The 24,262-nt window shown below is 39.3% G+C and overlaps 1 protein-coding gene across 1 annotated transcript in view; it reads right to left on the reverse strand.

The window, feature by feature from the left end:
- Window positions 1-21,560, reverse strand: part of LOC128733488 (uncharacterized) — a 35,148-nt gene extending 13,588 nt beyond the window's left edge. Inside the window, exon 1 of the mRNA XM_053827107.1 lies at window positions 20,097-21,560. Coding sequence (XP_053683082.1) covers window positions 20,097-21,560 — 1,464 coding nt within the window. The remainder of the gene's footprint in view (window positions 1-20,096) is intronic.
- Window positions 21,561-24,262: the final 2,702 nt, after the last annotated feature.

Here is a 24,262-nt window from a genome sequence, read left to right on the forward strand (position 1 = left end):
ATGTTGTAGAATACAACTGAGGATTTTGCAAAAGCTGCGTATGTTGATAAAATCAAAATAAAATAGATTTCATTACGAATTAATAAGGTAAACTCATTTTGCAATTCTGAGTGTTCGCTTAGCAGCTAACGACTATCATTTTTCATGCGTCGTACAATTCGAACGCATTACTCAACTTTTGCACTATTCCACACTACATTTTCTCGTATCAGCATTCTTGTCACAACTATCATAAATTGATAGATTTATTGTCAGCAGACAATCATTAAATCAGCTACTGAACCAATGATAGTGCAACAACTTGTGTACATATTTATGTATGTTTAAACGAAAGCGGTTCGAACCATTTCCTTATTCCTCCGATCCTCCAGCCTGCCAGCCGAACCCATCAAACTTAGAGCGCCAGGAGAGTTTTCAACGACACAATCGTTTTTATTGGACACGGAGTTTTCATTAGCGTTAATAGATTTTCTCGTTTTACCCGTTGCAAGTTGCCCAGAAGACGACATCCAGCTGGGAAGCAAGGTGCAAACCCAGTGAAAGACAACATCCATCTCGTGTGCCTGCAAATGTGCCGTGCCGCGCCGGGTCGATTATTGAATTTTCTCAACATTTGTCAACGGAGCTTGGAAAATTCCTAATGAGACAAGATAAACCGGTCGCTGGTAGCGGCCAGAGGGGCATCATTATCAAAGTTTATTAGCCGTATCACATGCTGAAGCGAGTCGCTCCCGCTTGCCGGAAAGCGGAATATAATACAGTGCCATTTCATCTAGAGGGGTACCTTTCTAAATTGATAATAAATTTATTACATATTACTTGTCGCTGCACTGCGCCGGCTGGATGTTGGTTCAAGCGAGCCACAGATACCGTCGTCGTCAAGCCGCCATTACACACTAAATTGATTTTTTGGACTTCCTGTATATTGGTTCCTCCTGTTAGTTAACTGGAGCTAAGGTTGTCATCGTAAATCATATTTTGCCATGCACCGACACCGACTGCGGCCGCGTTTTCGTGCAATCGACATCATCGTGTCGGGAAGGGGACGATAAAGTGATTTTTCCTGTCGACATCAATCGGCTTGAATCTTGCCCGAGGCTCAAGGTGGCACCAACACCCGGTACCTATCACACTGCACTGCACTGTCACGGAAGGCGGCATTAATTAGGCTATCAGACTTTGCAAATGTGCACCGTTTTGCCAGTTTTGCTCTCTCCGATAATCAGCCGCAAAAGAATCAGCACAGTAAAATTCTCTGCCAAATGGTGGCGAAAACTATTCTATGAAAATCTACAGATTAGGTACAAAGATAGTACTTATGGACGAAGTGTCAATCAGTTTAGTTAGTTCAGGTTGCTTCGATTGTAGCACGCGGAAGTTTTGACAGATGGAAATTAAAATTCTTCTCAGCTCGTAGATTGCTAAATGATCTCCTTTTGTTCATTTCTGTCGGTTACGACCTATTCAAAAATCGAACCGATAATTTGTTATTACTAAGCAGCATTGAACACAAGCTGCATACTACTAGGTATTGCGTATTTTATGGACTTTTACTTTTACTTTTACAGTGGGACTTTCAAGTTTATTTTCTGAAGTATTTTCCATGACCTGGTCTCGCGTTTCCTAACAAGCATAGGTGTTTGCATAACTTACGTGTATACACACCAATAAAACTCAATAGACATCTTTATTACGAAACTTGTGTTTTCAGAACTCAGTGTGAACTTTAAAACAAACCGTGGACAAACCATAAAGCGAATGCCCATTTCCTACATTTCGCAATAGTTTTTCACTTTAATCACTCGTTAGTATAAAAAAGACGTCGATAAAAAAAAAGATGAAATGCATTGCTTACCTAATGCTATTTTTACTGGCCCTCGCTCTGGTGTGTCTCGGAGGGAGCACAATAGCCCAGCCTCCAATTAAAATTTTATGTCATCCACACTCAAGCCGTTTTTTACGCGAAGGATACGTTCCGCGTAAATCAAAACCGTGTAAGTTCGCTCAAAAAAGAAAACAAAACGACTTCAGTGATTACGCACATCGGGTGATATAATTGGTACTGAATGGTTGTTTTGAGTTTTGAATCAAGTGTCAGACATTTTTTTGAATTTTTAACTCCTTAATCTCCAAATTTTTTAAATCAATATTTTTGTAGTTTTAATTTCCCGAAAGATACGCATACCGAGAGATACGCATTTCGCTTATGACTTCGAACTTCGAAACAGACACTGATGAAGCCTGCAAGCCATAGGTGAAATCAGGCATGGTTCGATCACTTTGACTCAATTTTGATTCATTTGACAGTACCGTCTTAACGAGGCCAAATATGACAAAGTTATATATGGGACATTTGTAGAACAGGTTATTATCTATAATTTTACTAAATAAAGTTTTGCTGTATCTTTTGTAGTTACGGTGCTACAACGCTAGTAACTCATCAGATACTAGATGAATGTTCTAAATGAACTAATAAGATACTAGCATTGTAGCGCTGTAACTTAACAACATGCATCAGTTGGTGCGGCACCCAAATTGAAACATTACATTAAGGTGGACACAAAGCAGTTGCATCCACAGCACGATGGTTTGTTCCTAAGGAGGTAAGGAATAGGATGCCAAAAAGTTCTTGGTTTGGCAGGCCATCTGTAGGTGCAGCAAGAGTGCATTACGACAGATACCATCTACGGGCAAATCTACCGGGATGATTTCGTGTAAAAACGCCTGTTGCCCTTCCTGTGGTATCATGGTTTCATTCACCTTCTCTTGAACACTAAACATACCTTGCTTTTTTGGCTCATTATCACTGCGTTTTAGCACTATTCCGCTTAACTACTTTTAGTAGAATATATATTTAATGCGTAATACAAAGTTTGCTGCTTTACTAGGGGAATGTAGGGCAAGATGGCCATATGGGGAAAGATGGTCATCCTGGTTTTTAGGCATCTATTTGGTTCATAATAACATTTTAGTCACATAGAATGAATAACAATAATGCATGAAACTAAATAACAAAAAACCAGCTCGGAAAAATATTAAAATGCCATAAAAATACATGTTGGAATTAAGTTTGATACACTGCTGAATTTTCTTATAATATCAGCGTGACCTAATTTAAGGTACCGTGACCGCACCTAATTCTACGCATCTCCTAATTCTGCGCATTTTTCTTTATATAAGTATTTTTTAGCATTGTGCATAACTATGATCATTGCGTTATTTTTTTATAAATGTCTGTTGAATATTACGCCATTATTCACAAACGGGCCATAATATTTGAGAGCGAAATAATTTAACGTGAAACATAAAGTATTTTTTATGGCAGAAAACATCGTCGTTAGCAGCAACGCTAAGATTATCCTTCTAGAAAATTAACAAATTTATGATCGAAATTCTTTGCAATGATCAAATTAGCCAGCATAATTAGAAAGAATAATTAGTTTTAGTCATGTTTTAGACAGAAAGAGTGATTGCATGCATTGCTTTCCTTAGAAAATGCGATGCAATAATGCGCCGATTTAGGCACAGATTTTTTATTCATGTGCCAAATTCTGCGCAGCAATGTATCCTACAAAGAAATTACGAAAGAATACGCAACCGCACCCAATTGGCTGAGGTATAGAGGCATGAAAATTCAAGTAGAATCTTTAACTTGCATTGATTGGAATTCTGTGCTGTGTCTCGGGGTCCGAACCTACGAGCGCCAGTTCATGAAACCATGTCTTCTATTTTTTTTAATGTCCAACCTTATGGGGCTGTCAGAGAGTGGGGAAATGGTTTCTATATGAAAACACAATTTTTAGTATTAATCTAAAGTGTAATGTTAAGTATGCAGAAAACCCGAATCAATTCGCCCTAAACATTATCGAGAATAAAATATTTAAAATGAGGCAATCAAAATGGTAACAATATTCCTTTGCTACCCGGACAGCACAAGAAGGCCGGATCATGGATTTATTTATGGTAATAGATAATGCCGGATTTTTTGGTGTGATTTCAGCGTATAAAGACATAAACGGTATGTCAGGAGTATTTATTTTCACTTTTTGGGTGCGCAGAATTAGGAGCAAACATGCGCAGAATTAGGAACATGGACAAGAAAGTGCGCAGAATTAGGCACCGTGGATAAGTTTACAAAACGAAAAATATACTCAATTGTTAATCGACTTACAATTCCTATATTTTTTACCAGATATTATAGATCGTAGCACTACACGTTGCTGCTATCTACGTTGTTAATATAAATCTAGAATACTTAGAATAGCGGAAGAATCATAAAAATGTCTTAACTGCGCAGAATATGGTACGTTCACGGTAAATGGTTTTGTTTTATTTCAACATTTTATTTTTTACTATGACTGTACAGAATTATTCATAAAGTGAATTGATATACTTGCTGTGTTTGTAGCTAGTTTTTAAAAGTAAAACAAATTGAAAAAAATACTTTGAATCGGGCCACCCTTAAGGCAAGACGGCAAGCTAGCATAAGAAAACTCTAACCTCAAAATTCATTCGTGATGTTTCGAGCATGGAGACAATATGTGTTCCTTACGATAATTAGACACGGGAAGAGCCGTCTTACTCAGAAAGGCAAAACTCCGGGAAAAGCTTCTACCATGAAGTAAAATTCTACCTAAGGTAAAAGGTATATTCATTGTAGGGATCGAGCGGGGCGATAAGAAAAAAATATTGTTTGTTTGTCTGTGGTTGAGGACTTAGAAGCAGTAGAGATAGGGTCACGTACTCTCCGCACTGAGAGAGTAATACTGGTGTGAATAGGGAGAAAGGAGAAATAAACTCAGTCTTGTGATTGATCGTGTCGCGTAAAGACGTATTTTATTTCGCATTTACAGTTCGCATTTAACAAAATGTCCGTCAATTCGCGAAATCACCACAATGGCGCAAGTTGGTAGGCTTATTAGTGAATTATGTTCAATTATTATAAGTAAATGAGATGTTTTGCTAGACGCTGAAATATTGGCTCAGATGTTAATGGAATTTTAGATAATGTGCGCGTGATAAAGACATTGAAAAGTCGCGGTTTTGTTGTATGAGCCTAAATTAAAGGATGATGAAATATGTTTATTTTAAAAATACACGGGTTGGATTATTTCCTCAAGTGTTAATTTTGATTATTCAACGATGTTCATAGGATGTTGGCAGTGAAAACATAGGTAGATGGGTGTAAAAAACGGGGTGCATAGGAATGAAATGTGTGCATGGCGGCCATGTTGAATAGGCGCCTATTCGGGTGAAATAGTGGCAGGAAATGAACTTGCGATAGCGATGTGTGAGTGTGTTGGAAGTACAGTTTCGTTCGGGGACAAATGAGTATTGACAAGTGAGTGGAAAGTTTTAATTCGTTGCTTTTTGCCTTCAGCTGCTATTTGCAGCGCAATGGATAATGGAAGCTAGCTATGTGACACATACATAAACGAAAAGCAGTAGCCGAACAGTTTGGGGTAAGGATGTATGCGTGGAAAGTATGGCATCGTACGGCAGCCATCGAGTGGAAAGTTTTTATTCGGTTGCGCTATGGGCGCTGGTTGCAGCGCGATGGTTTGTGGAAGCTTGCGTTTACAGCGGAGGGGGAATAAGCTTGGGGGTAACGATGTGTGTGTGCGAAGTATAGCATCGCTTGGTAACAGGTGAGTGGAAAGTTTTTTATTCGGTTGCTTCCTAGCTGCTGTTGCAACGCGATGAGTCATGAAAGCTTGCGGCAGCAACATGTACGCACTTACACAGGCGAAATAGTAGTGAGTGCCTGGGGTAACGTTGTTTGTGTGGGAAATATGATATCGCGCGGCAACGAGTGAGTGGGAAGTTTTATTCGGTTGCCCTATGACCGCTGTTTGCTGCGCGATGATGTGTGGAAGCTTGCGCTTACAACATCTACGCGGTTACATACACTATCGAAACAGCAGTGGGAGAATAAGCTTGTGGTAACGATGTGTGTATTTGCGGGAAGTATGGGTATGGCATCGCACGGCAGCCGTCAAGTGGAGTTTTTAGTCGGTTGCGCTATAGCCACTGTTTGCAACGCGTAGAGTTATGAAATCGGGTACCTATTTGATATTTGGTTAAATATGAAATGCCTTCAAAATTTCTAATTTACAATTCTTATAAAGGATTAAGGTTTGTAACTACATTAAGGAGCCAAAGTTACATGATCATTATTTGTTTATGTAGTTGCGTTTTTTCTAGCAAAACATCTCGGTTTTATTAGTTTCATTTGTTCGTTTAGGCGTTCTAGAAAACGATTTATATTTCAAATTTTGTTTTAAGGAGCATTCGGTATTTATCGTAATATAAATGTGGCTGCGTTTTTACAGATGGAAATGCAATTTTTAAGTCATTGCTGCTAGTTAAGGTAGCTATGATGAAATAATGTAAGGGTTATTGCATTATGCTACCTGTAGGGATAATTAATAAGTACTTTTTACATGCAAAAATCCATTTCCCCGAGAGGAAAATAAAAGATATTGCATTTCCCTGAGAGGAAAATAAAAGGTATTTCATGCCCTTGAGAGGGTCACAGATTGATATATTTCCCCGAGAGGAAAATAAAAGGAATTAGATTTCCCTGAGAGGGTCACAGATTAATACATTTCCCCGAGAGGAAAATAAAAGGTATTACATTCCCTTGAGAGGGTCACACAATAATACATTTCCCCGAGAGGAAAATAAAAGGTATTACATTTCCCTAAGAGGAAAATAAAAGGTATTACATGCCCCTGAGAGGGCCACAGATTAATACATTTCCCCGAGAGGAAAATAAAAGGTATTACATTCCCCTGAGAGGGTCACAGATTAATACATTTCCCCGAGAGGAAAATAAAAGGTATTACATTCCCCTGAGAGGGTCATACAATAATACATTTCCCCGAGAGGAAAATAAAAGGTATTACATTTCCCTGAGAGGAAAATAAAAGGTATTACATGCCTGAGAGGGCCACAGATTAATACATTTCCCCGAGAGGAAAATAAAAGGTATTACATTCCCCTGAGAGGGTCACAGATTAATACATTTCCCCGAGAGGAAAATAAAAGGTATTACATGCCCTGAGAGGGCCACAGATTGATACATTTCCCTGAGAGGAAAATAAAAGGTATTACATGCCCCTGAGAGGGCCACAGATTAATACATTTCCCCGAGAGGAAAATAAAAGGTATTGCATTTCCCTGAGAGGAAAATAAAAGATATTACATTCCCCTGAGAGGGTCACAGATTAATACATTTCCCCGAGAGGAAAATAAAAGGTATTACATGCCCCTGAGAGGGCCACGGATTAATACATTTCCCCGAGAGGAAAATAAAAGGTATTGCATTTCCCTGAGAGGAAAATAAAAGATATTACATTCCCCTGAGAGGGTCACAGATTAATACATTTCCCCGAGAGGAAAATAAAAGGTATTACATGCCCCTGAGAGGGCCACAGATTAATACATTTCCCTGAGAGGAAAATAAAAGGTATTACATGCCCCTGAGAGGGCCACAGATTAATACATTTTCCTGAGAGGAAAATAAAAGGTATTACATTTCCCTGAGTGGGTCACAGTTTAATACATTTCCCTGGGAGGAAAATAAAAGAATTGCATTCCCTTGAGAGGGTAATACAACAATATATTTTTCCGAGAGTAAATAATCGGTTTTATTTTTCCCTTAGGGTCATAACATAAATACGTTTCCCCGAACCAAACATATTTTTTATGGTTTTAGAGAGGGTGTAGAATCGAATAGTGTTCTATATTGCTGTATTAGCAGGAACAGCGAAATATGCGAAATATTTTGCTATTAACCATTTGAAATCCTATAATTTAAATAAATCTTTCCGAATAGGTGACGCTAATTGACGAAAAGAATAAAACAACAAGTAGTGAGTAGATTTTTACATGTATTTTTTAATTATTTTCTTTTAGTAATAAAAAAGCTTTTAAACCCAGCGTTCGTTTGCTGGCTAAGGCTCTTGAAGCAGAAAGACGTCGAAGTGCATTGTTAGCAGCCAAACTTAAAAATGCTCTAAAATTTAAAAGATCTTGCAACAAATGGATTGAAGAACCAGCCGAAGACGCGGAAGACAATTTTGAATTGATGCCCCGTAACTCTACGATGCGTGAAATTTCGCGATCCGCTGATGAATCTTCATTCTTACCTTCAATGTCGTTCGCTTCTCTGCAGATTGCAGAGTGCAAGCCTTTAGAAGGGGAAGATGAGATCAGCAGGAAGTCTTATGAACAATGGAAAGATCAGTTTGAGGCGGCAATGCAATTTGCCGGAATATTCGACGAAAACATGAAAATGAGCGCTTTTCGTATGAAAGCAGGAAGCAAACTAATCGACGTGTTGGAAAGTACGCCTTCCTCCAGTTCTTCGCAATCACTTCCGTTCTCCAATGTTATGCAGCGATTGAAAAATTATTTCAGTTCTCGTGACTATATACTTCTGCAGCGACAGAAACTCCGAGCTACGATTCAAACTGCAGGAGAGAATGACTCAAAATACGTAAAACGGGTAGTAGCAGTTGCCAAACTCTGTGACTATAACAACGAACAGGTGTTAGAAATGGTAGCAGATGTCATCCAATCTCATGCGTTGAATTATAGGGTTCGTGAAGCCAGTCGTAAGATTATGAAGAAGGAGGGCACGCTTTCAGAACTGGTGGATGAGGTGCGCTCTTGGGAGATTGAAAAGCTCAATGAGGAGATATTTGCCAAGAATCATCCGCAAGCCAAACCTGTTGCAGAATTGGCCGCATTGTCATATGGGCAATCTACGAGCAATGAGTTTCGTTCAGTTGGTGGCTTTCCGCGCGAATTGGCAGTCGGTCGTCAGAGATCATTTGATAATCAACAAAGAAACTGGAGCACGACCCGAGGAAGAGGTGGATTCTCAACAAGAAGAGCAACTTCTCGTAATATCAGCGTACGTAGTAATCCGTGCTGGAGGTGTTCCAGCAAATTTCATTCGCCTTTTAATTGCCACGCAATTGACAAGGTTTGTCACATTTGCCAAGTCAAGGGACACATTGAACGCGCTTGTCGTCAGGCGGCACCAAATGAATCGAAGCGTCGATTTGTGTCGGAAAAAGAGACTTCTCCAGTTCCTAATAAGAGAAAGATTGCGGCGATTACTACAGAAAATTTTAAAGAAAACGCTTTGTTTGAACGCGAGAAACCAGTAAGTGTTAGTGAATTATCCGAAAATAGGTATTAATTTTTGAATTTCTAAAAATTTCGTTCTTTTTTTTCACATGCGTATATTCATTTCAAGTTGTTTTTACTGTATTTCTAAAATAAAAATATCAGGCAAATAAATAAATAATTAATTAATTAAATAAAACTTATTATTGAATTTTCACGGCAATTTTAGTGTGCGAACGTTGCTCTCTATTCAGCTGCTGGTTCAAACTGTGCCCCAGATGTTTTTCATATTAAACCAGAAAAAACGGCGCAAGATCAGTCTCGTCCCGGATTAGAGCACTTTTCCTTGAATTCTCTCAGCAACATGAAAAATGAAAACGGTGCTATTGTGGGCTTCGTGGCCGGAATTCCTGTAACTTTTATGATAGATTCTGGAGCGGATGTGAATACAGTAAACGAAGTAATTTTAGATAGTTTGATGAGTAGTGACCCAGTGAGAAGTCCGGTTTTTAGCCTAAAGAACGGTAGAGACATACCGTTGAAAGCTTATGGTTCCTCAGATGAAATACCGGTAGTTGCCTCATTTGTTGCAGAGCTATACATTTCAGATGATCGTCCTAAACTTATGGAAAAGTTCTACGTAATTGGAAATGCTAAACCCCTGCTTGGCAGAAGTACAGCGTTGAGGTATAGTGTGCTTCAACTAGGATTAAATGTTCCAGTTTTAAAATTTCCGGAAGGCAATCGAATACGTCTCCTACCGGGAGAAATTTTTATGTTAACGAATCAAGGCGAATTTCCAAAATTTAATGTTCCACCTGTTATGCTTTCGTATGATAAAAATATGCCGCCATCTAGGAATGTTTTCACTTGTATTCCCCCAGCTTTTAAAGAGGAGACTGAACGAAGGTTAAAAGATTTGCTATCTTCTGGAATTATCGAGCGTGTTACTGAGTGCATGGACAAATCTTTCTGTTCTTCACTTTTGGTTGTTCCCAAAGGGAAAAATGACATTCGGCTAGTTGTCGATCTTCGAGGTCCGAATAAATGCATTATTAGAACGCCGTTCAGAATGCCAACCTTAGAAGCAGTACTCGCGAATCTCAACGGAGCGTCATGGTTTTCCACAATAGACCTTTCCAGTGCATTTTTTCATGTTATGCTACATGAAAATAGCAGACATTTGACAAATTTTTTTGCAGGAGATGGAATGTTCAGATTTAAGAGACTTCCTTTCGGTCTATGTAATTCGCCAGACATATTTCAGGAGTTGCTGCAAACCGTAGTGCTGGCTGATTGCCCTGGTGTAGTAAATTATATGGACGACATTCTAGTTCACGGAAAATCAAAGGACGAACACGATAAAAACTTAGAAATGGTTCTTCGTCGTCTCCGCGAGCATAATGTTAAGTTGAATACTGCCAAGTGTATATTCGGTAAACAATCGGTCAAATTTATTGGTTACTGTTTATCCCATGATGGATGGAGAGTTGAAGACGATAAACGTAAAGCTATCGAGAATTTCCGTAGACCAGAATCTCTATCGGAAGTGAAAAGTTTTCTCGGGCTAATGAATTTCACAGAGCGCTTTATTCGCAACAGAGCTGAGAAAACTGAAAAGCTTAGAACACTTATTAAGTCGGATAATTTTTATTGGTCGGAGGAGGAAGAACAGGAATTCATTTTTCTCAAGAACGAAGCATTGAAATCGATAGCTAGACTTGGTTATTTTGACTACAAGGACAAAACTGAATTGTATGTCGATGCATCACCAATCGGACTGGGAGCAGTTCTTACTCAATTTGATTCGGCAGGAAATCCACGTATAATTGCTTGCGCATCTAAGGCCCTCACTGTTGCAGAGCAACGTTATCCTCAGACTCAAAAGGAGGCGCTTGCGATTGTTTGGAGCGTTGAAAGGTTCGCTATATATTTGATCAACATTCACTTTACTATAAGGACCGATTCAGAGGCAAACGAGTTTATTTTCGGAGGATTTCATCGAACTAGCAGACGGGCTATTTCACGTGCTGAAGCTTGGGCATTACGGCTTCTTCCTTATGATTTCCATATAGAACGGGTTCCTGGGCATCTTAACGTTGCCGATGCGCTGTCCCGGTTAATAAGTAAGTCACAAGTGGATGAGCCATTCGACGATGAGAATAATAAACATATGCTGTATGCCTTAGATGCAGCGACCATGAATATTTCGTGGATGGAAATTCAAAACGCATCTGAAACTGACGAGGAGTTAAAGGAAGTTAGTTTGGGTATTCGTACAGGCAAGTGGCCTGATCGACTTCGGCGCTACGAGATTCAGGCGAAATGCTTGAAAACGCTTCATCCGTTAATTTTCAAGGATGATTTAATTGTTCTACCCAAGGAACTTCGAAAAAAGGCCTTAGAGACTGCGCATCAGGGACACATCGGTTGCGGAGCAACAAAACGGATCCTACGAGAATTTTTCTGGTGGCCCAATATGGCTAAAGAAGCAACGGATTTCGTGAACAAATGTGAGACTTGTCTAACGATTTCCAGAAAAAATCCTCCAATCCCACTTTCTAGCCGTGAACTTCCCAATGGTCCCTGGGAAATTTTACAAATAGATTTTTTGTCTATACACGGTTGTGGCAGTGGCCAGTTTCTTTTGAGTGTTGACATCTATTCTCGTTATTTGCACGTAGTCGAAATGAGGCACACGGATGCCCGAAGTACAAACGCAGCTTTATGTAAAATGTTTATGGTGTGGGGATTACCATTAATTATACAGAGCGATAATGGCCCTCCGTTTCAAAGCGCTGAATTTATCGATTATTGGGAGGCAAAAGGGGTAAGAGTTCGGAAGTCAATTCCTTTAAGTGCACAGTCCAATGGGGCTATCGAGCGACAGAACCAAGGTGTAATCAAAGCTTTGGCGGCAGCAAAAAAGGAGCATAGAAGTTGGAAAGAAGCTCTAGAGGAGTATGTACACGTCCACAATACACGGAAGCATCATTCCCGTTTAGGGATCACCCCATTTGAGCTGCTAGTTGGTTGGAAGTATCGCGGGACTTTTCCAAGCCTTTGGAGTCGCAATGGAACATTAGACAGGAATGCCGTCCGTGAGGACGATGCAGTTGCCAAGTTAACCAGTAAAAAGTTCGCTGATAGTCGCCGAGGAGCAAAAGAATGTCATATTGCGGCAGGTGATAGAGTAGTTGTTGCTACTCCCCAGAGAACTAAGACTGATCCAACATTTTCTATGGAAAAGTTTACCGTTTTAACAAGAGAAGGGGCTAAAGTAGTCATCATTGGGGAGACTGGTGCCAGATTGGTTCGGAATATACAGGATGTCAAGCGTCTTCCAGATGAGTCACCTTCAGATACTGGTGTAAAATTGTCATTACAAAAGGATATTTCTCAACAAACCTTAAGTATGACGCTATTTCGGTTTTTGCTGTTATTTTAGCATATATATATGTACTCGTTTATCAGCTTATTTTTTATTTCAGATATAACTCCGACAATTAGCGCTGACCAAAGGGATACTACTAGTTGCGCTACGACCACTATACCACTGGGATTAGGTAGTAACGGAAATCTCATCTCGAAGAGACCACAGAGAGTAACCCGGAAACCTGAAAAATTCAAGGATATGATCTTATATCAAGTCCATACTGAAGAGTAGAGTTAGAGGAAGATGTAGGGATCGAGCGGGGCGATAAGAAAAAAATATTGTTTGTTTGTCTGTGGTTGAGGACTTAGAAGCAGTAGAGATAGGGTCACGTACTCTCCGCACTGAGAGAGTAATACTGGTGTGAATAGGGAGAAAGGAGAAATAAACTCAGTCTTGTGATTGATCGTGTCGCGTAAAGACGTATTTTATTTCGCATTTACAGTTCGCATTTAACAAAATGTCCGTCAATTCGCGAAATCACCACATTCATGTCGCAACGTCGGAGGGAAAAGGCTACGAAGGTGTTTGGTGAAAAATATCGCCAGGCACTGAAATCGGTACAAGCAAGCAAGGCTATCCTGCGGGTAAGCCGAGATCTTAAACGAGCTTCTAAAAGGCCTTCCAAGCTTCCCAAAACAACGTTAAGCTTGTCGAAGGTAACTCAAAATCCGAATCCAAAGAATGGTTTTTTGTTATTTAATTCTGAACATTTCTGTATGAATATTTTGTTATAGCTTTGGGCTTGTTAAAGTTAAACAAAAACATTCAAAATGCCTAGCCAAAATGAATTGTTCTAAAGCATTTCTATTATGTTTACCCAGAGTTATCTTGCCCCGAAGGGGTGTCCATCTTGCCCCACATATACATACACTTTAAATACACTTTTTTGCTATTTAATGTTTATTTCTCAAGGTTTCTCCGTTAACACTTCATAGGAAAAGACCTGACATAATGGAGTTAAGGATAAATTGACGATATTCTGATGAATTTGGTTGTCCTACACATCCTACTGTTTAAGTTGGTTATCTTGCCCCACATTCCCCTATTTCTCTTTTTATGGAGAAAAATATTAAGTGCTCATCTTTCGACAATCGCGACATTTCCGACCTGCTAGCAAAAAATATTCGAAGAGCGCAGTCGGTATGTTTAGTGTTAAAATTATTTACGCAAAAACAACGACAAAGATATAAGGGTAGGCGGGGCAAGACCGCCCACTTAAGCAAAACCACCTGTGTAAAAAATAGTTGTATCCCAGTAAACCATTTGGTTTGTATATCTCGATTGCAACTGAGTTATACGAAATCATATCTGAACGAAAAAGTTATATTTCACGCCATATAAGAGCATATATGTACCAAAGTGGAGGCGATATACGTGCGAAAATTTTGACAACTATTTGTAATTCTATTTTGCGCAGTTTTTATAACACGCAACTAAATACTCCTGAATATATGATATAGATATAATCAAATATTGCAATTGTCTATCCTGCTTTATAATTCACAGTCATGAATTGTATATGAAGACACGCACGACTGCAAAACAACTTATTGTTCACTTCGATTTGACATACTCTAATCATTATACAACTCCAATATGAAATTGACATGAAAACAATTTAATGTGAACTTTCTATTACGATTTTGTGTTATCTGGGATCCCAATTTCTAATTCATCTGCTTTAAATGAACAATTGATCTATTACCTACATGTAAAAAATAAAAACATAAATATCTGTAATGATTTTCTATTTTTTATTGCGATTTGAAAACACGTCCAAAAAATAGAGTATTTTTTCCATGCGGGGTGAAACACGCCCACTAACGGGGTAAAACCGCCATAGCGTATAACTTTAACAATATTCAACCGATTTGAGCGAAACTGGTGACATTGGATTCGCGAATTTATCTAATTTAAATAAATTAAATCAGTTTGACATCAAACAATACATGGTTTCCCGAGATTCGCAATTTCGAAAGAGTGTCCGGCAACCACTCGTATTGGAAGTATATCAGTAATATAGGTACCAACAGTCTTGAAATTGATACCGTGTAGTTTCCTTTGACAACAAGATGGATCGGGTTAGGTATCAGGAGTTAATCTTTAAGGACTAGAGAGGATCTAAGATAAAATATAACAATATGGGTATTAAAGTTCCTGCAATTGATCCGGTAAGGCATTTTTTGACATTTCAAATTGTTCTGATTGATGAACCAGATACATATAATTTTTGCATTGCTAAGAAAATTTGCTATATTTTCATAAAAAAAAATGTTTATTCCATTATATTTGTTCCAAGAGGGAGGAATTATTGAAAAAAGCTATATCCGAGAAAACAAAGAAATGTTCATGGCGCCCGCAGGGAAAATTGGCGATTTAGATTTTTTCAAACTGTCTGCCAGCAACAAGCTAAGCACATTTACATTGTTTTATGTAAATCTGAGATTCTTTGATCCAAACTATGCAATTATTTTACAAATCTCCTTATCGCACTAGCATTATGAACGTCAGTCTTGCGCCGTTCGTTGTGGGCGGTTTTACCCCCAAATGACCGATTTACACATTTCACTATTTATTTCAACAAAACTGCATGAACAGTTACCTAATTTAGGTACTGTCGGATGAAGACAGGATCAGAGATGCGATATGGGTTGGATTTACTAAAAGTTTTAACGTTTTGAATAAAATAAACCCTAAGTTCTGCGGGAAAAAAGTTATAAAAAACGAAACGATTATAACAAAAAAATCTGTTTTTATTTATTTCTCCGATAGTTTATACGATATTGCTGTACAAGATATTGTAAAATATTGCGTACGCATTCAGTAATATGACTGTCATCAACATTTAACACCAATTTGAGCAAGGCCCTGTAAAACCATGGTGGGCGGCTTTACCCCGGTGGGCGTTGTTACCCCGTTTACCCTTACTGGATAGCAAAGGAAAAAACAGAACAAAAACAAAAAACGGGATAGAAAAAAAGAAAGGAAAGAAGAAAATACGGGAGCAGGAAAATTGAGAAACGAGAACAGATGAAGAGAAAAATGGGAAGAAAAAAAAATAAAACCGGAAGACAAACGGGGTAAAATGAAAAACAATGTGAGAGAAAAGGAGGAAAAGCAGGACCTAATAAGAGAAAGAACAAAGCAGGCGAAGACAAACAAATTAGAAAAGGAGTTATCAAAAAACGAGATTGTAAAAGAGGAACAAAGATGAGAAAACCAAGAGGAAAACTAGGACGGAAATGGGTGGAAAACGGAACATGAATAGAAAAGGAAACAGCGGGAAGAAAAGAGGAAAAACGAAAGAGATTAGGAGCGAAAATGAGATAAATAGAGGGTACAGAAAAAACCGTGAGTGAAAAGGTTGGAAAACGGCAAAGAAAAAGAGTGAAAATGAGACAAGAAACCAAGAGAAACCAAAAGAGAAAAAATAATAGCGGCAGAGAGAAAAGAAATAGAGGTAACGAGAAAAACGGAAAAAAGAAGTCAAACGAGATATAAACGGAGAACGATAAAACAAAATGGGGAAGGAAAAGGATTGAGAAAATGGGACAAAGAAAGAAGAAAAAAACAGAAATAACGGATTAAAGAAAAAGGTAAAGCTGAAGACAAAAGGACGAAGAACGGGAGATAAAAAAAGAAAAACGAAGAGCAAAGGGGCGAGCTTCTGCGGCGTACAGGAGAACAAAGTATGGAGGTGCAGGATGAACCATGAACTCTCACATCTATATGGCGAACCCAGTATTCAAAAGGGGCTAAAGCTGGACGGATACGATGAGCAGGACATGTTGCAAGAATGCCGGACAACTACCAACCAAAACAATGTTTGCCTCAAATTTGGTAGGAACAAAACGACCAGAAGCTGAGTGAGCAGGATGGTTAGACCAGCTAGAGCGAGATCTGGCGGAGATTACTCGGCGTTCGAAGAATTGGGGAGCGGTAGCCCAAAACCGAGTTAACTGGAGAACCCTTGTTCAACAGGCCACTTAAGTAAAGCGATAAAACGGAGCCAAAAACAGAAATGAAGACAAAACGGGGCATTTGAAAGAGGAAACACGAAAAACGACGAAGACGAAAAGTGAGAAAGAGAAGAGTTAGAATGAGATGAAAACTAGAAACAAAAAAAAGGAAAGAGAAAAGATGGAGAATGAAAAATAAAATTACAAAAAAAAAGTGAAAAACAAGTAGAGAAACAGCAAATAAGAAAAAATGGGACAGGAAACGAAGAAAAACTGAACACGGGAAACACGGGACATTTTTTTGTCTGAAAAAGGTGAGAAAAAAAGGAAAAACGGAAGGCCAAAAGAGAAAAGTGAGAGCAAACATAAAAAAACAACACAAAACCAGAAAAAAACGAAACCAAAAGTGGAAAAACGGGACTGATAAAAGAAACGAAAAGAGGTAAAATGACTGAGAGGGGGGCTCCGTAGCCGCAAGGTCTGCTTTGACAATCGAGTGGTCGGGGGATCGAATCTTAGTAGAATCAAGCCATTCGATGTCAACTGACTTTAGCATGGGTTTATTCTCAGACCCCTCAATTACCCTTCCTGAATTCTATATTACTGAATTCTATATTTACCCACTGAAGCCTCTTGACAGTGCAAAAGTCCCTCCTATAGTTAAGTGTACTGGTCAGAGGTACGAATGAGTCCTCGCCAAGGACGCCTATAATATGGGATAGTACCGGTAGCGAGAAATATTTGGGTAAAGTAGATCAAGATTTGAAGGAAGGGTATTATAGCAATATAGCAATTATAGCAAAAAGAAATGCAGTGCAGTACATACAGCAAACACCCGGGCGATATCACAATAGATCAACTATACTGGTCGCAGTGATGTGTCCACACAGGAAAAAAATGAGCCAGAGAGCAAGACGAAATATGCCGATCCTAATTTCAAGTAAAATTTCGTGTCTAATTTTGTGTTTATGTCTAAATTCAAGACTAATGTGAAATACAATTTCAAGTCAAATTGGATATCCGATTTTAAGGAGAAACGGTACTGAATCCCAACATGGTCGGAAAAATGGCGTCCATGTGAGGATATGGCTGCCAACGATCCGGCCATGTTGGGATTCAGTACCGTTTCACCTTAAGCCCTGCTTCGAGTCTAATTTAAACTCTGATTTCAAGTTCAATTTCTAGTAAAATTTGAATACCAACTTCAAATCTAATTTCAAATGTAATTCCCAGTCTTCAATTTCAATTTACGTTCAATTTCAATTTATACTTTAATTTCAAGCCCAATTTCAAGTGTAATTCAATTCCAATTTCAAATAAAATTTCAAGACAAATTTCACGTTAAATCTTCAAATTCTCTTTTAAGATAGAATCCATGTCTAATTCCAAGTAAAATTTCCAACCTAAATTACTCCAAATTCAAATCCAACTTCCAATTTCCGGTTCAATTTGCTTCAAGCCCAAATTAGTCCAACAAATTCAAGTCTAATTGAATACCCTATATCAAGTTCGATTTCATGTCCAATTTCAATTTTAACTATAGTCCAGTTCCAAGTCTGATTTCTAGTCCAATATCAACGTTGTTTTTATATCCAATTGCAGCCGAAAGTCTGGAATTTTCAACATTCAACCTAATTGGTAGGTATTTTTGTGATAATTTGTTAGATTTTCGCCATCCTACGATTACTCAATTTGCCAGGCACATTCGTATTCACATTCTTCTGAAGGGTCGGGTGCCCCAGTTCTTGTTTATACCTGGGCACGCTAGTGGTTAGGGTCATCATGAAGGCCAGACTTCCTAAATTATCTAAGGTATAGGAGAATAAGCTGGTTTTGAAGATAGAATGAGTAAAAGTATCTAAGGTGATCGATTTGCCTAAAATTGCATTGCCCAAAATCTTATAAGTAGTGTTCAGGGCAAGTTGCGAGTTATGTATAAAGCCAAATCATAATGTTGTTTTATTCCCTTTGAAGAAAATCCTATTTGAAATGATTTTTTGGCGACTAGTTTTGTTTGTCTCACTTTTTTTGTGTACAGTCTTTATTTAAGTGAACATACGCACAAATTAAAAACATTTACACAGTGATCCAATAGAAAACCTTTTCTACCAATCACCATTCATAGTGGCTGATACGAGATAAACTTTACTGAAATCAATTTTTAAACCCAATAAAATGTCAGCTAGCAGAGCACCTGATATCGTAGAAACGATGCTTGTTTCATGCTCCACTCCACAGTGTTTAACCCAAGCAGACGGATCGCAGTTTTCGTGTGAAACTAGGTCGCATAAGATAAAATCTATAAGTTAAAATATATCTGAACCGTGTTGCTGCATTGTTCCGGTTAATAGCGTAAAAAGAGGCCTGTAAGCAAGTGTCTTCTAACCTGTAAACCTTCTTTAACCTAAAATTAAGGTTGATTACCCACGATTTTTATTAATTATAAAAAACAATAGTAAAAAAAATTCCTTTTTCCTCGGAATGGGCGGACGGAACCGTGCGGGTATTTGTTTCACAAATAGTTTTAAAAGTAGATTGATTGACAAAATCTAAGCTATGTCGTAAAATGCCATTAAAGAAAGTAGCATACATGCTATGCATTCCCAGTCTAGCGTCATTAATGTCATGCTAAGCCGTAGAAGTCATCGCGAAGCGGAGATCCGCTTCGGCTCTATCAATCCGCGGGGTTCCTCGGAGAGTTTTAATGGCTAGGCCAAACACCGCCGCTCCACTTGTGATCATAAATCTTTTTTTTTCTCAAACCCAATGCACCCCCAATGGACGTCGGATTGGTAGATGGGATGGGTGTCATTTATCTTCTTCAACTGCGCCGTTGCGAGGCATCTTACGGAGGAGCAACATGGTAGTAAAACTATGAAATAAACAAATCTAGTACATAACGGAGAAAAACTGATCCGTTTAATTGTAAACAAAACACATAACATGTCGCTAGACGCTCTCAATGACAGCTCTAGGAGCAGCGGCTGTAAAAGTGAAACAAGCTGTCATAATACAAAATCATATTATCTAAGCTAGTCATGACATAAAAGACGGTAGCAATACTTAATCGCACTCAATCTCATCGGTTGTTCAGCGGTTTGAAGAGTTCACTTGAAGGCGGGACTGTGAACTGAATTTCATTACGCTTTCATGGGTAATTCGTGCAGGCCAGGAGGGTGCAATTTCTCGAGCCTTTCACTCGCTGGACTGGCTAAGTGCAGACAAATGGTATGATTTAAATTGACTCTAATATGATGATAGAATAGCGTCGGTTCCGCCATTCAGCGGGATCAAGTGGTTGAGTGAATGACTGAATGAATGAATGGGTGAAACTTAGATGCGGGATGGGTAGCATCATATCTATAACGTTGATGATCGTCGAAAATAGATTATAACTTGTTTCTGGGGCTGGAGGTTTAATGTTTATGGATATCACATTCATACGATCATCTTTGCTTGATCTAAGTTACCACAATAAATTAATGATGATATTATTAGATTGAAGAAATAATTTTGAGAAATACTATCAAGATAAAATGACTCATTTACTCCATACTCACCTCCAAGATTTCCACACTGTGCGATTTCCGCATCTTCTGGCTGCTGTCGCGTTCTTCGTTCGGTTCGATCGGTCCATCTTTAACGTCGCTGTTGGCCGCACTGTTACCCGATTGGTTCACTTCACTTTCGACAATTACGGACGCTTCGTTATCGACGCCAATCTCACTGCTCTGCCGGGACGAAGGCTTGCCGCCGCCGCTGCCGGCGGTATTTTTGCCTACATCCGCCCCGACTCGCTGCATCGCGGCATGTTTCTGTACCACTTCTTTGATTTTGTCCTGCTCTTCGCCTATCCAATTTTTGAAGCCACTCCATTTGCGTGTGAGCTTGGCTTTTTTCCTATCGAAATCGATAAAATGCTTGCTGCTGGTTTTGTTCTTCAGAAGCGTGAGCCGTCGCTCACACGGATGGAGTTGCTTGCGATGCTCGCAGTACTCATTGTTGCCCTCCTTAAATATGTCGACATCGTTGATCTGACGAGTGATTTCATCCAGTTCCTCTATCGACAAAAATAGGTGCCTCGCTTCCAGACTCTGGAAGCTGGCCGATTTGAGATCGAACTCCTCCTCTTGGGTGCTACTGGAGTGCAAACTCTGATTACTGCCGGAATAGTCGAACGCATGGTTGTGCATGACACCATTCGACGAGGTAACGTGGTGTCCGTTCGGCAAATTGTGGTACAAGTGGGTGGTATTGTCACCTTCGCTGACTAGGGAAATGTCGATTTCGTTCAGTATGAGATGTGCTTGCTCAAGGTCGTACGACGAATTGCCCACCTTGGAGTTGCGGGGGAAATCGTAAATGCTGTCCACAGCGGGGCTGTTAGGAACGGTACTGGAGGTAGTTTGCGTATTGCCATTACTTGCGGAACCCGACAGATTCATTGATGGTGCTTTTTCGAACAGCAATCGAAGATCGGGTTGGTGCAGGTTATGCGCAGACTTTGAGCGGATCCGTCGCATTTGAAATTGTTTGTCGCTATCGTCCAGGTAGGTGCTGTAATTGTTGTTGTTACTTTCCGAGAGGAACGTGAATTTGATGTCGCTGAAATTTGGCAGTGAGCTGTTGGCATCGACGAAGACGTCGTTTTCGCTGTCATCCGACGTTGATCGGGTGGCAACCGACACGGGGATAGGTGATTGTGATAAACGTTGGGATTGATGCTGCTGCTGTTGCGGTGGGGAAACCTCAACGACTGGTTTGTCTACATCCTCATCAAAGTTAAATTTAGTCGTTTTGGAAATCAATACCGGTACACCGATTTCCGGTCGAAAATCCTCCGATCGACCTCCGGTCATATCATAACTACCGGTGATAGGTTCGGCAACACTGCTTTTTCTGCCGGGAGATTTGCGCATCAGCCGACTGCCGAGTGCCGAATACCGTCTGGTGATTTTGTCCAATATGTTGGACGGAGACCGGCCATGCTTGCCGGCTATTTCTACACTGTAATGTTTTTTCATGTTGGTTCCGCAACAATAACCCACCCTAATTCACTTTTAATCAGCTTGAAGCAATCGGCCAGTTATGTTACGACTACTGCTGCTGGTTGCCGATTGTTTACACTTGCACTTTTCGATGGCAGAAGAAGATACCGAGCGAGTTTCGCAATGTTCATTTTAATTGATTATTTTAGCGTTCGAATTAATTAACAACTATACTTTCATTGGCACTAGAGATACAATCGAAAAAATGCACAAAAATTAATAGTCTTTGATTTTGATAGTGTCGAGAGAGGCTTTTGGTTTTGATTGGCAGTGGTGCGATGGTGGCCAGCGACTACTTGGATTAGCTAGCAAATAATAAATTTTACGTTTAAGACATTCCTGATCGTGGGAATTATCTACTATGCCTGTTGTCAATTGCCTTGTAATTGATTTATACATAATCACTCCACATTTATTGTTTTTTATCCAATTTTAGTATATGTCCAGCCGAAGCTAGGACAGTATTGTTTTTTATATCGTAAATAAAATGCCATCTATTCTTTCAATCATTACAAAATATTTTCCGCTTGTGATGCAGATTTTAAACGAAACGCTTGAAGCGTACTTGAATATGTTGCGAATTTGCGAATAAAATATTCCATGCATGCGGTTGACGTCTTCCTGTTATTTACATTCAAACATCAAAGACGTTGCCGTCTGAGGCGGTCCAAAAACGCAAGGAAATAAGGGTGTAAAATTAAAAACTAAAAGTGAAAAAGTGGTCAGGTTTTGAACACTTTACTTATATCTCATTCATTTTTACGCCAACAAGATTTGAGCATCAACCGATCTAAAAATTTTCTATGAGTTGATTCACATGGGAGAAAAATCATATTTCAAACGCTAAATATCGAAAATGAAGGATGCAAATTAAGAATTTCAGAAAAAATAAAGAAAATAAGTGAAAAATCAGATCTTTCTTTGCAATGTAGCACCGACTTGCTTTCGACCCCGTTTTCGCGAGAAGCTGTCAGCTGCCTACATGGTTCGTTACAAGCTACCGGCTACTCCGTAAATAACGTGTAAACAACGCACATCATATAGGTAAAAATGTGAAAATATTAGGATGCCACATCCTCCTCTTAGCGTAAATTAAATAATTCAATCAATGATATTGTTTCAGATCAATTAAAGTTTATTTATATTATATATATGGATGCAATTGTTAAATTACTTTTGAAATTCGTAAACTCTCATACATAACCGCTACATAGTTCTCCGTTCTGTCATATGACGTCTCAAAATAGAAAATAATACATGGCCAAAAGTTTTTATTGGAGCACACATATTCGTCCCAGTAACAGTAGCTTTGGCCTTAGACTCATCGCGACTCAAATTTGGTGTAGGTCTTGGGCTTTTCCCGACTCAACCCTAACAAATGTTTACTATGGGCTTTTCCCAACTCAAAGCAAGGCCTACCTGAAAAAAACCCATAGTGCCAACAATTTCGCAAGAACAAACGCCAGCCGTAGCAAATTCGCACTCGCATTTGGAATTCGACTTGAATTCTGCTTGAAATTCACCCCGAAGGTTCAATTTGGCAATGGATCGCCAATGTGATGTAGTAAAAAGGAACAAAGTACCAAACTGGTGAGCGTTGCTTCAATGAGCCGCCCTTATCTATTCCATCCAATTTGACGTCTTGTCCCACCAACTTTTTTTCTTCTTTCGATACGCTGCCTTGACAGTGGCAGCTCAGGGCAAACAAGACAGAGTACGGTAAATCAAGATTAGATACCATCCAAATGACAACGAACATTGCTTGCTGTCGTATGTGGAATCTTTCCTGTAGGCACAGTTAGCAGCAGGACGAAGTCTTCCCTTACCTGGGAGCGAAGGGCCAAAAATGTAGGCACAGTTAGCAGCAGGACGAAGTCTTCCCTTACCTGGGAGAGAAGGGCCAAAAATGTAGGCACAGTTAGCAGCTGGACGAAGTCTTCCCTTACCTGGGAGAGAAGGGCAAAAAATGTAGGCACAGGAGAGTTCTTCAGGACAGCGACTTCAATGGTTTCTTTTTCACACAACCACGATTTTGTATTTTATAGCAATTAACAATCTAACGTAATAACTAGTAATTTATTTTAAAACAATCTTAAACAGAGCGAATTTACAACAAACCTATCTCAACGAAAGTGCTTGAAAAAATTTGTGAAAATTTTCACCCCCGATTGCTTTGATTTGTTATTTTCCAAATCAAGCGGTAACCAGGGTTACGGGGTTTGGCACGTTTGTAATATTCGTGTGTATAATGTTGGCAACACTTCCTAATTTGACACTATACCTTCGCTATCATCATGGTTGCAGGTTAGGAATAAGGATACAGCTAGAACCGAACGCGGCTGGAGTTTAAGAAAGAGGATTGGATAGCATCAAAACAACTAGATTTATCAGCTATCAGGTATCCGTCCGAAAATTTGGCTGGGGTGGCATGTTCTCCATATTTATTTAGGAAATTTGTGCCCCGCAGCTTTAGCCTTCTCATCATCACCTACCTGATGGAAAAAGAAAATGATTAGGAGGAATACGAGGGTTTGGGTGGGAAGAACGCTTTTGGTAATAATTTTCTGGAAACCGGAAAATTTCAGGATTTCCAGGAGTTGTAAAACGTCACATTCAATCCTACAGAGTATACTACGATACCCTGCTGTAAAATTTCCCATGTATTTTCCTTTATCAAG

This window comes from Sabethes cyaneus, chromosome 2, assembly GCF_943734655.1.
Source record: "Sabethes cyaneus chromosome 2, idSabCyanKW18_F2, whole genome shotgun sequence".
Taxonomy (NCBI): domain Eukaryota; kingdom Metazoa; phylum Arthropoda; class Insecta; order Diptera; family Culicidae; genus Sabethes; species Sabethes cyaneus.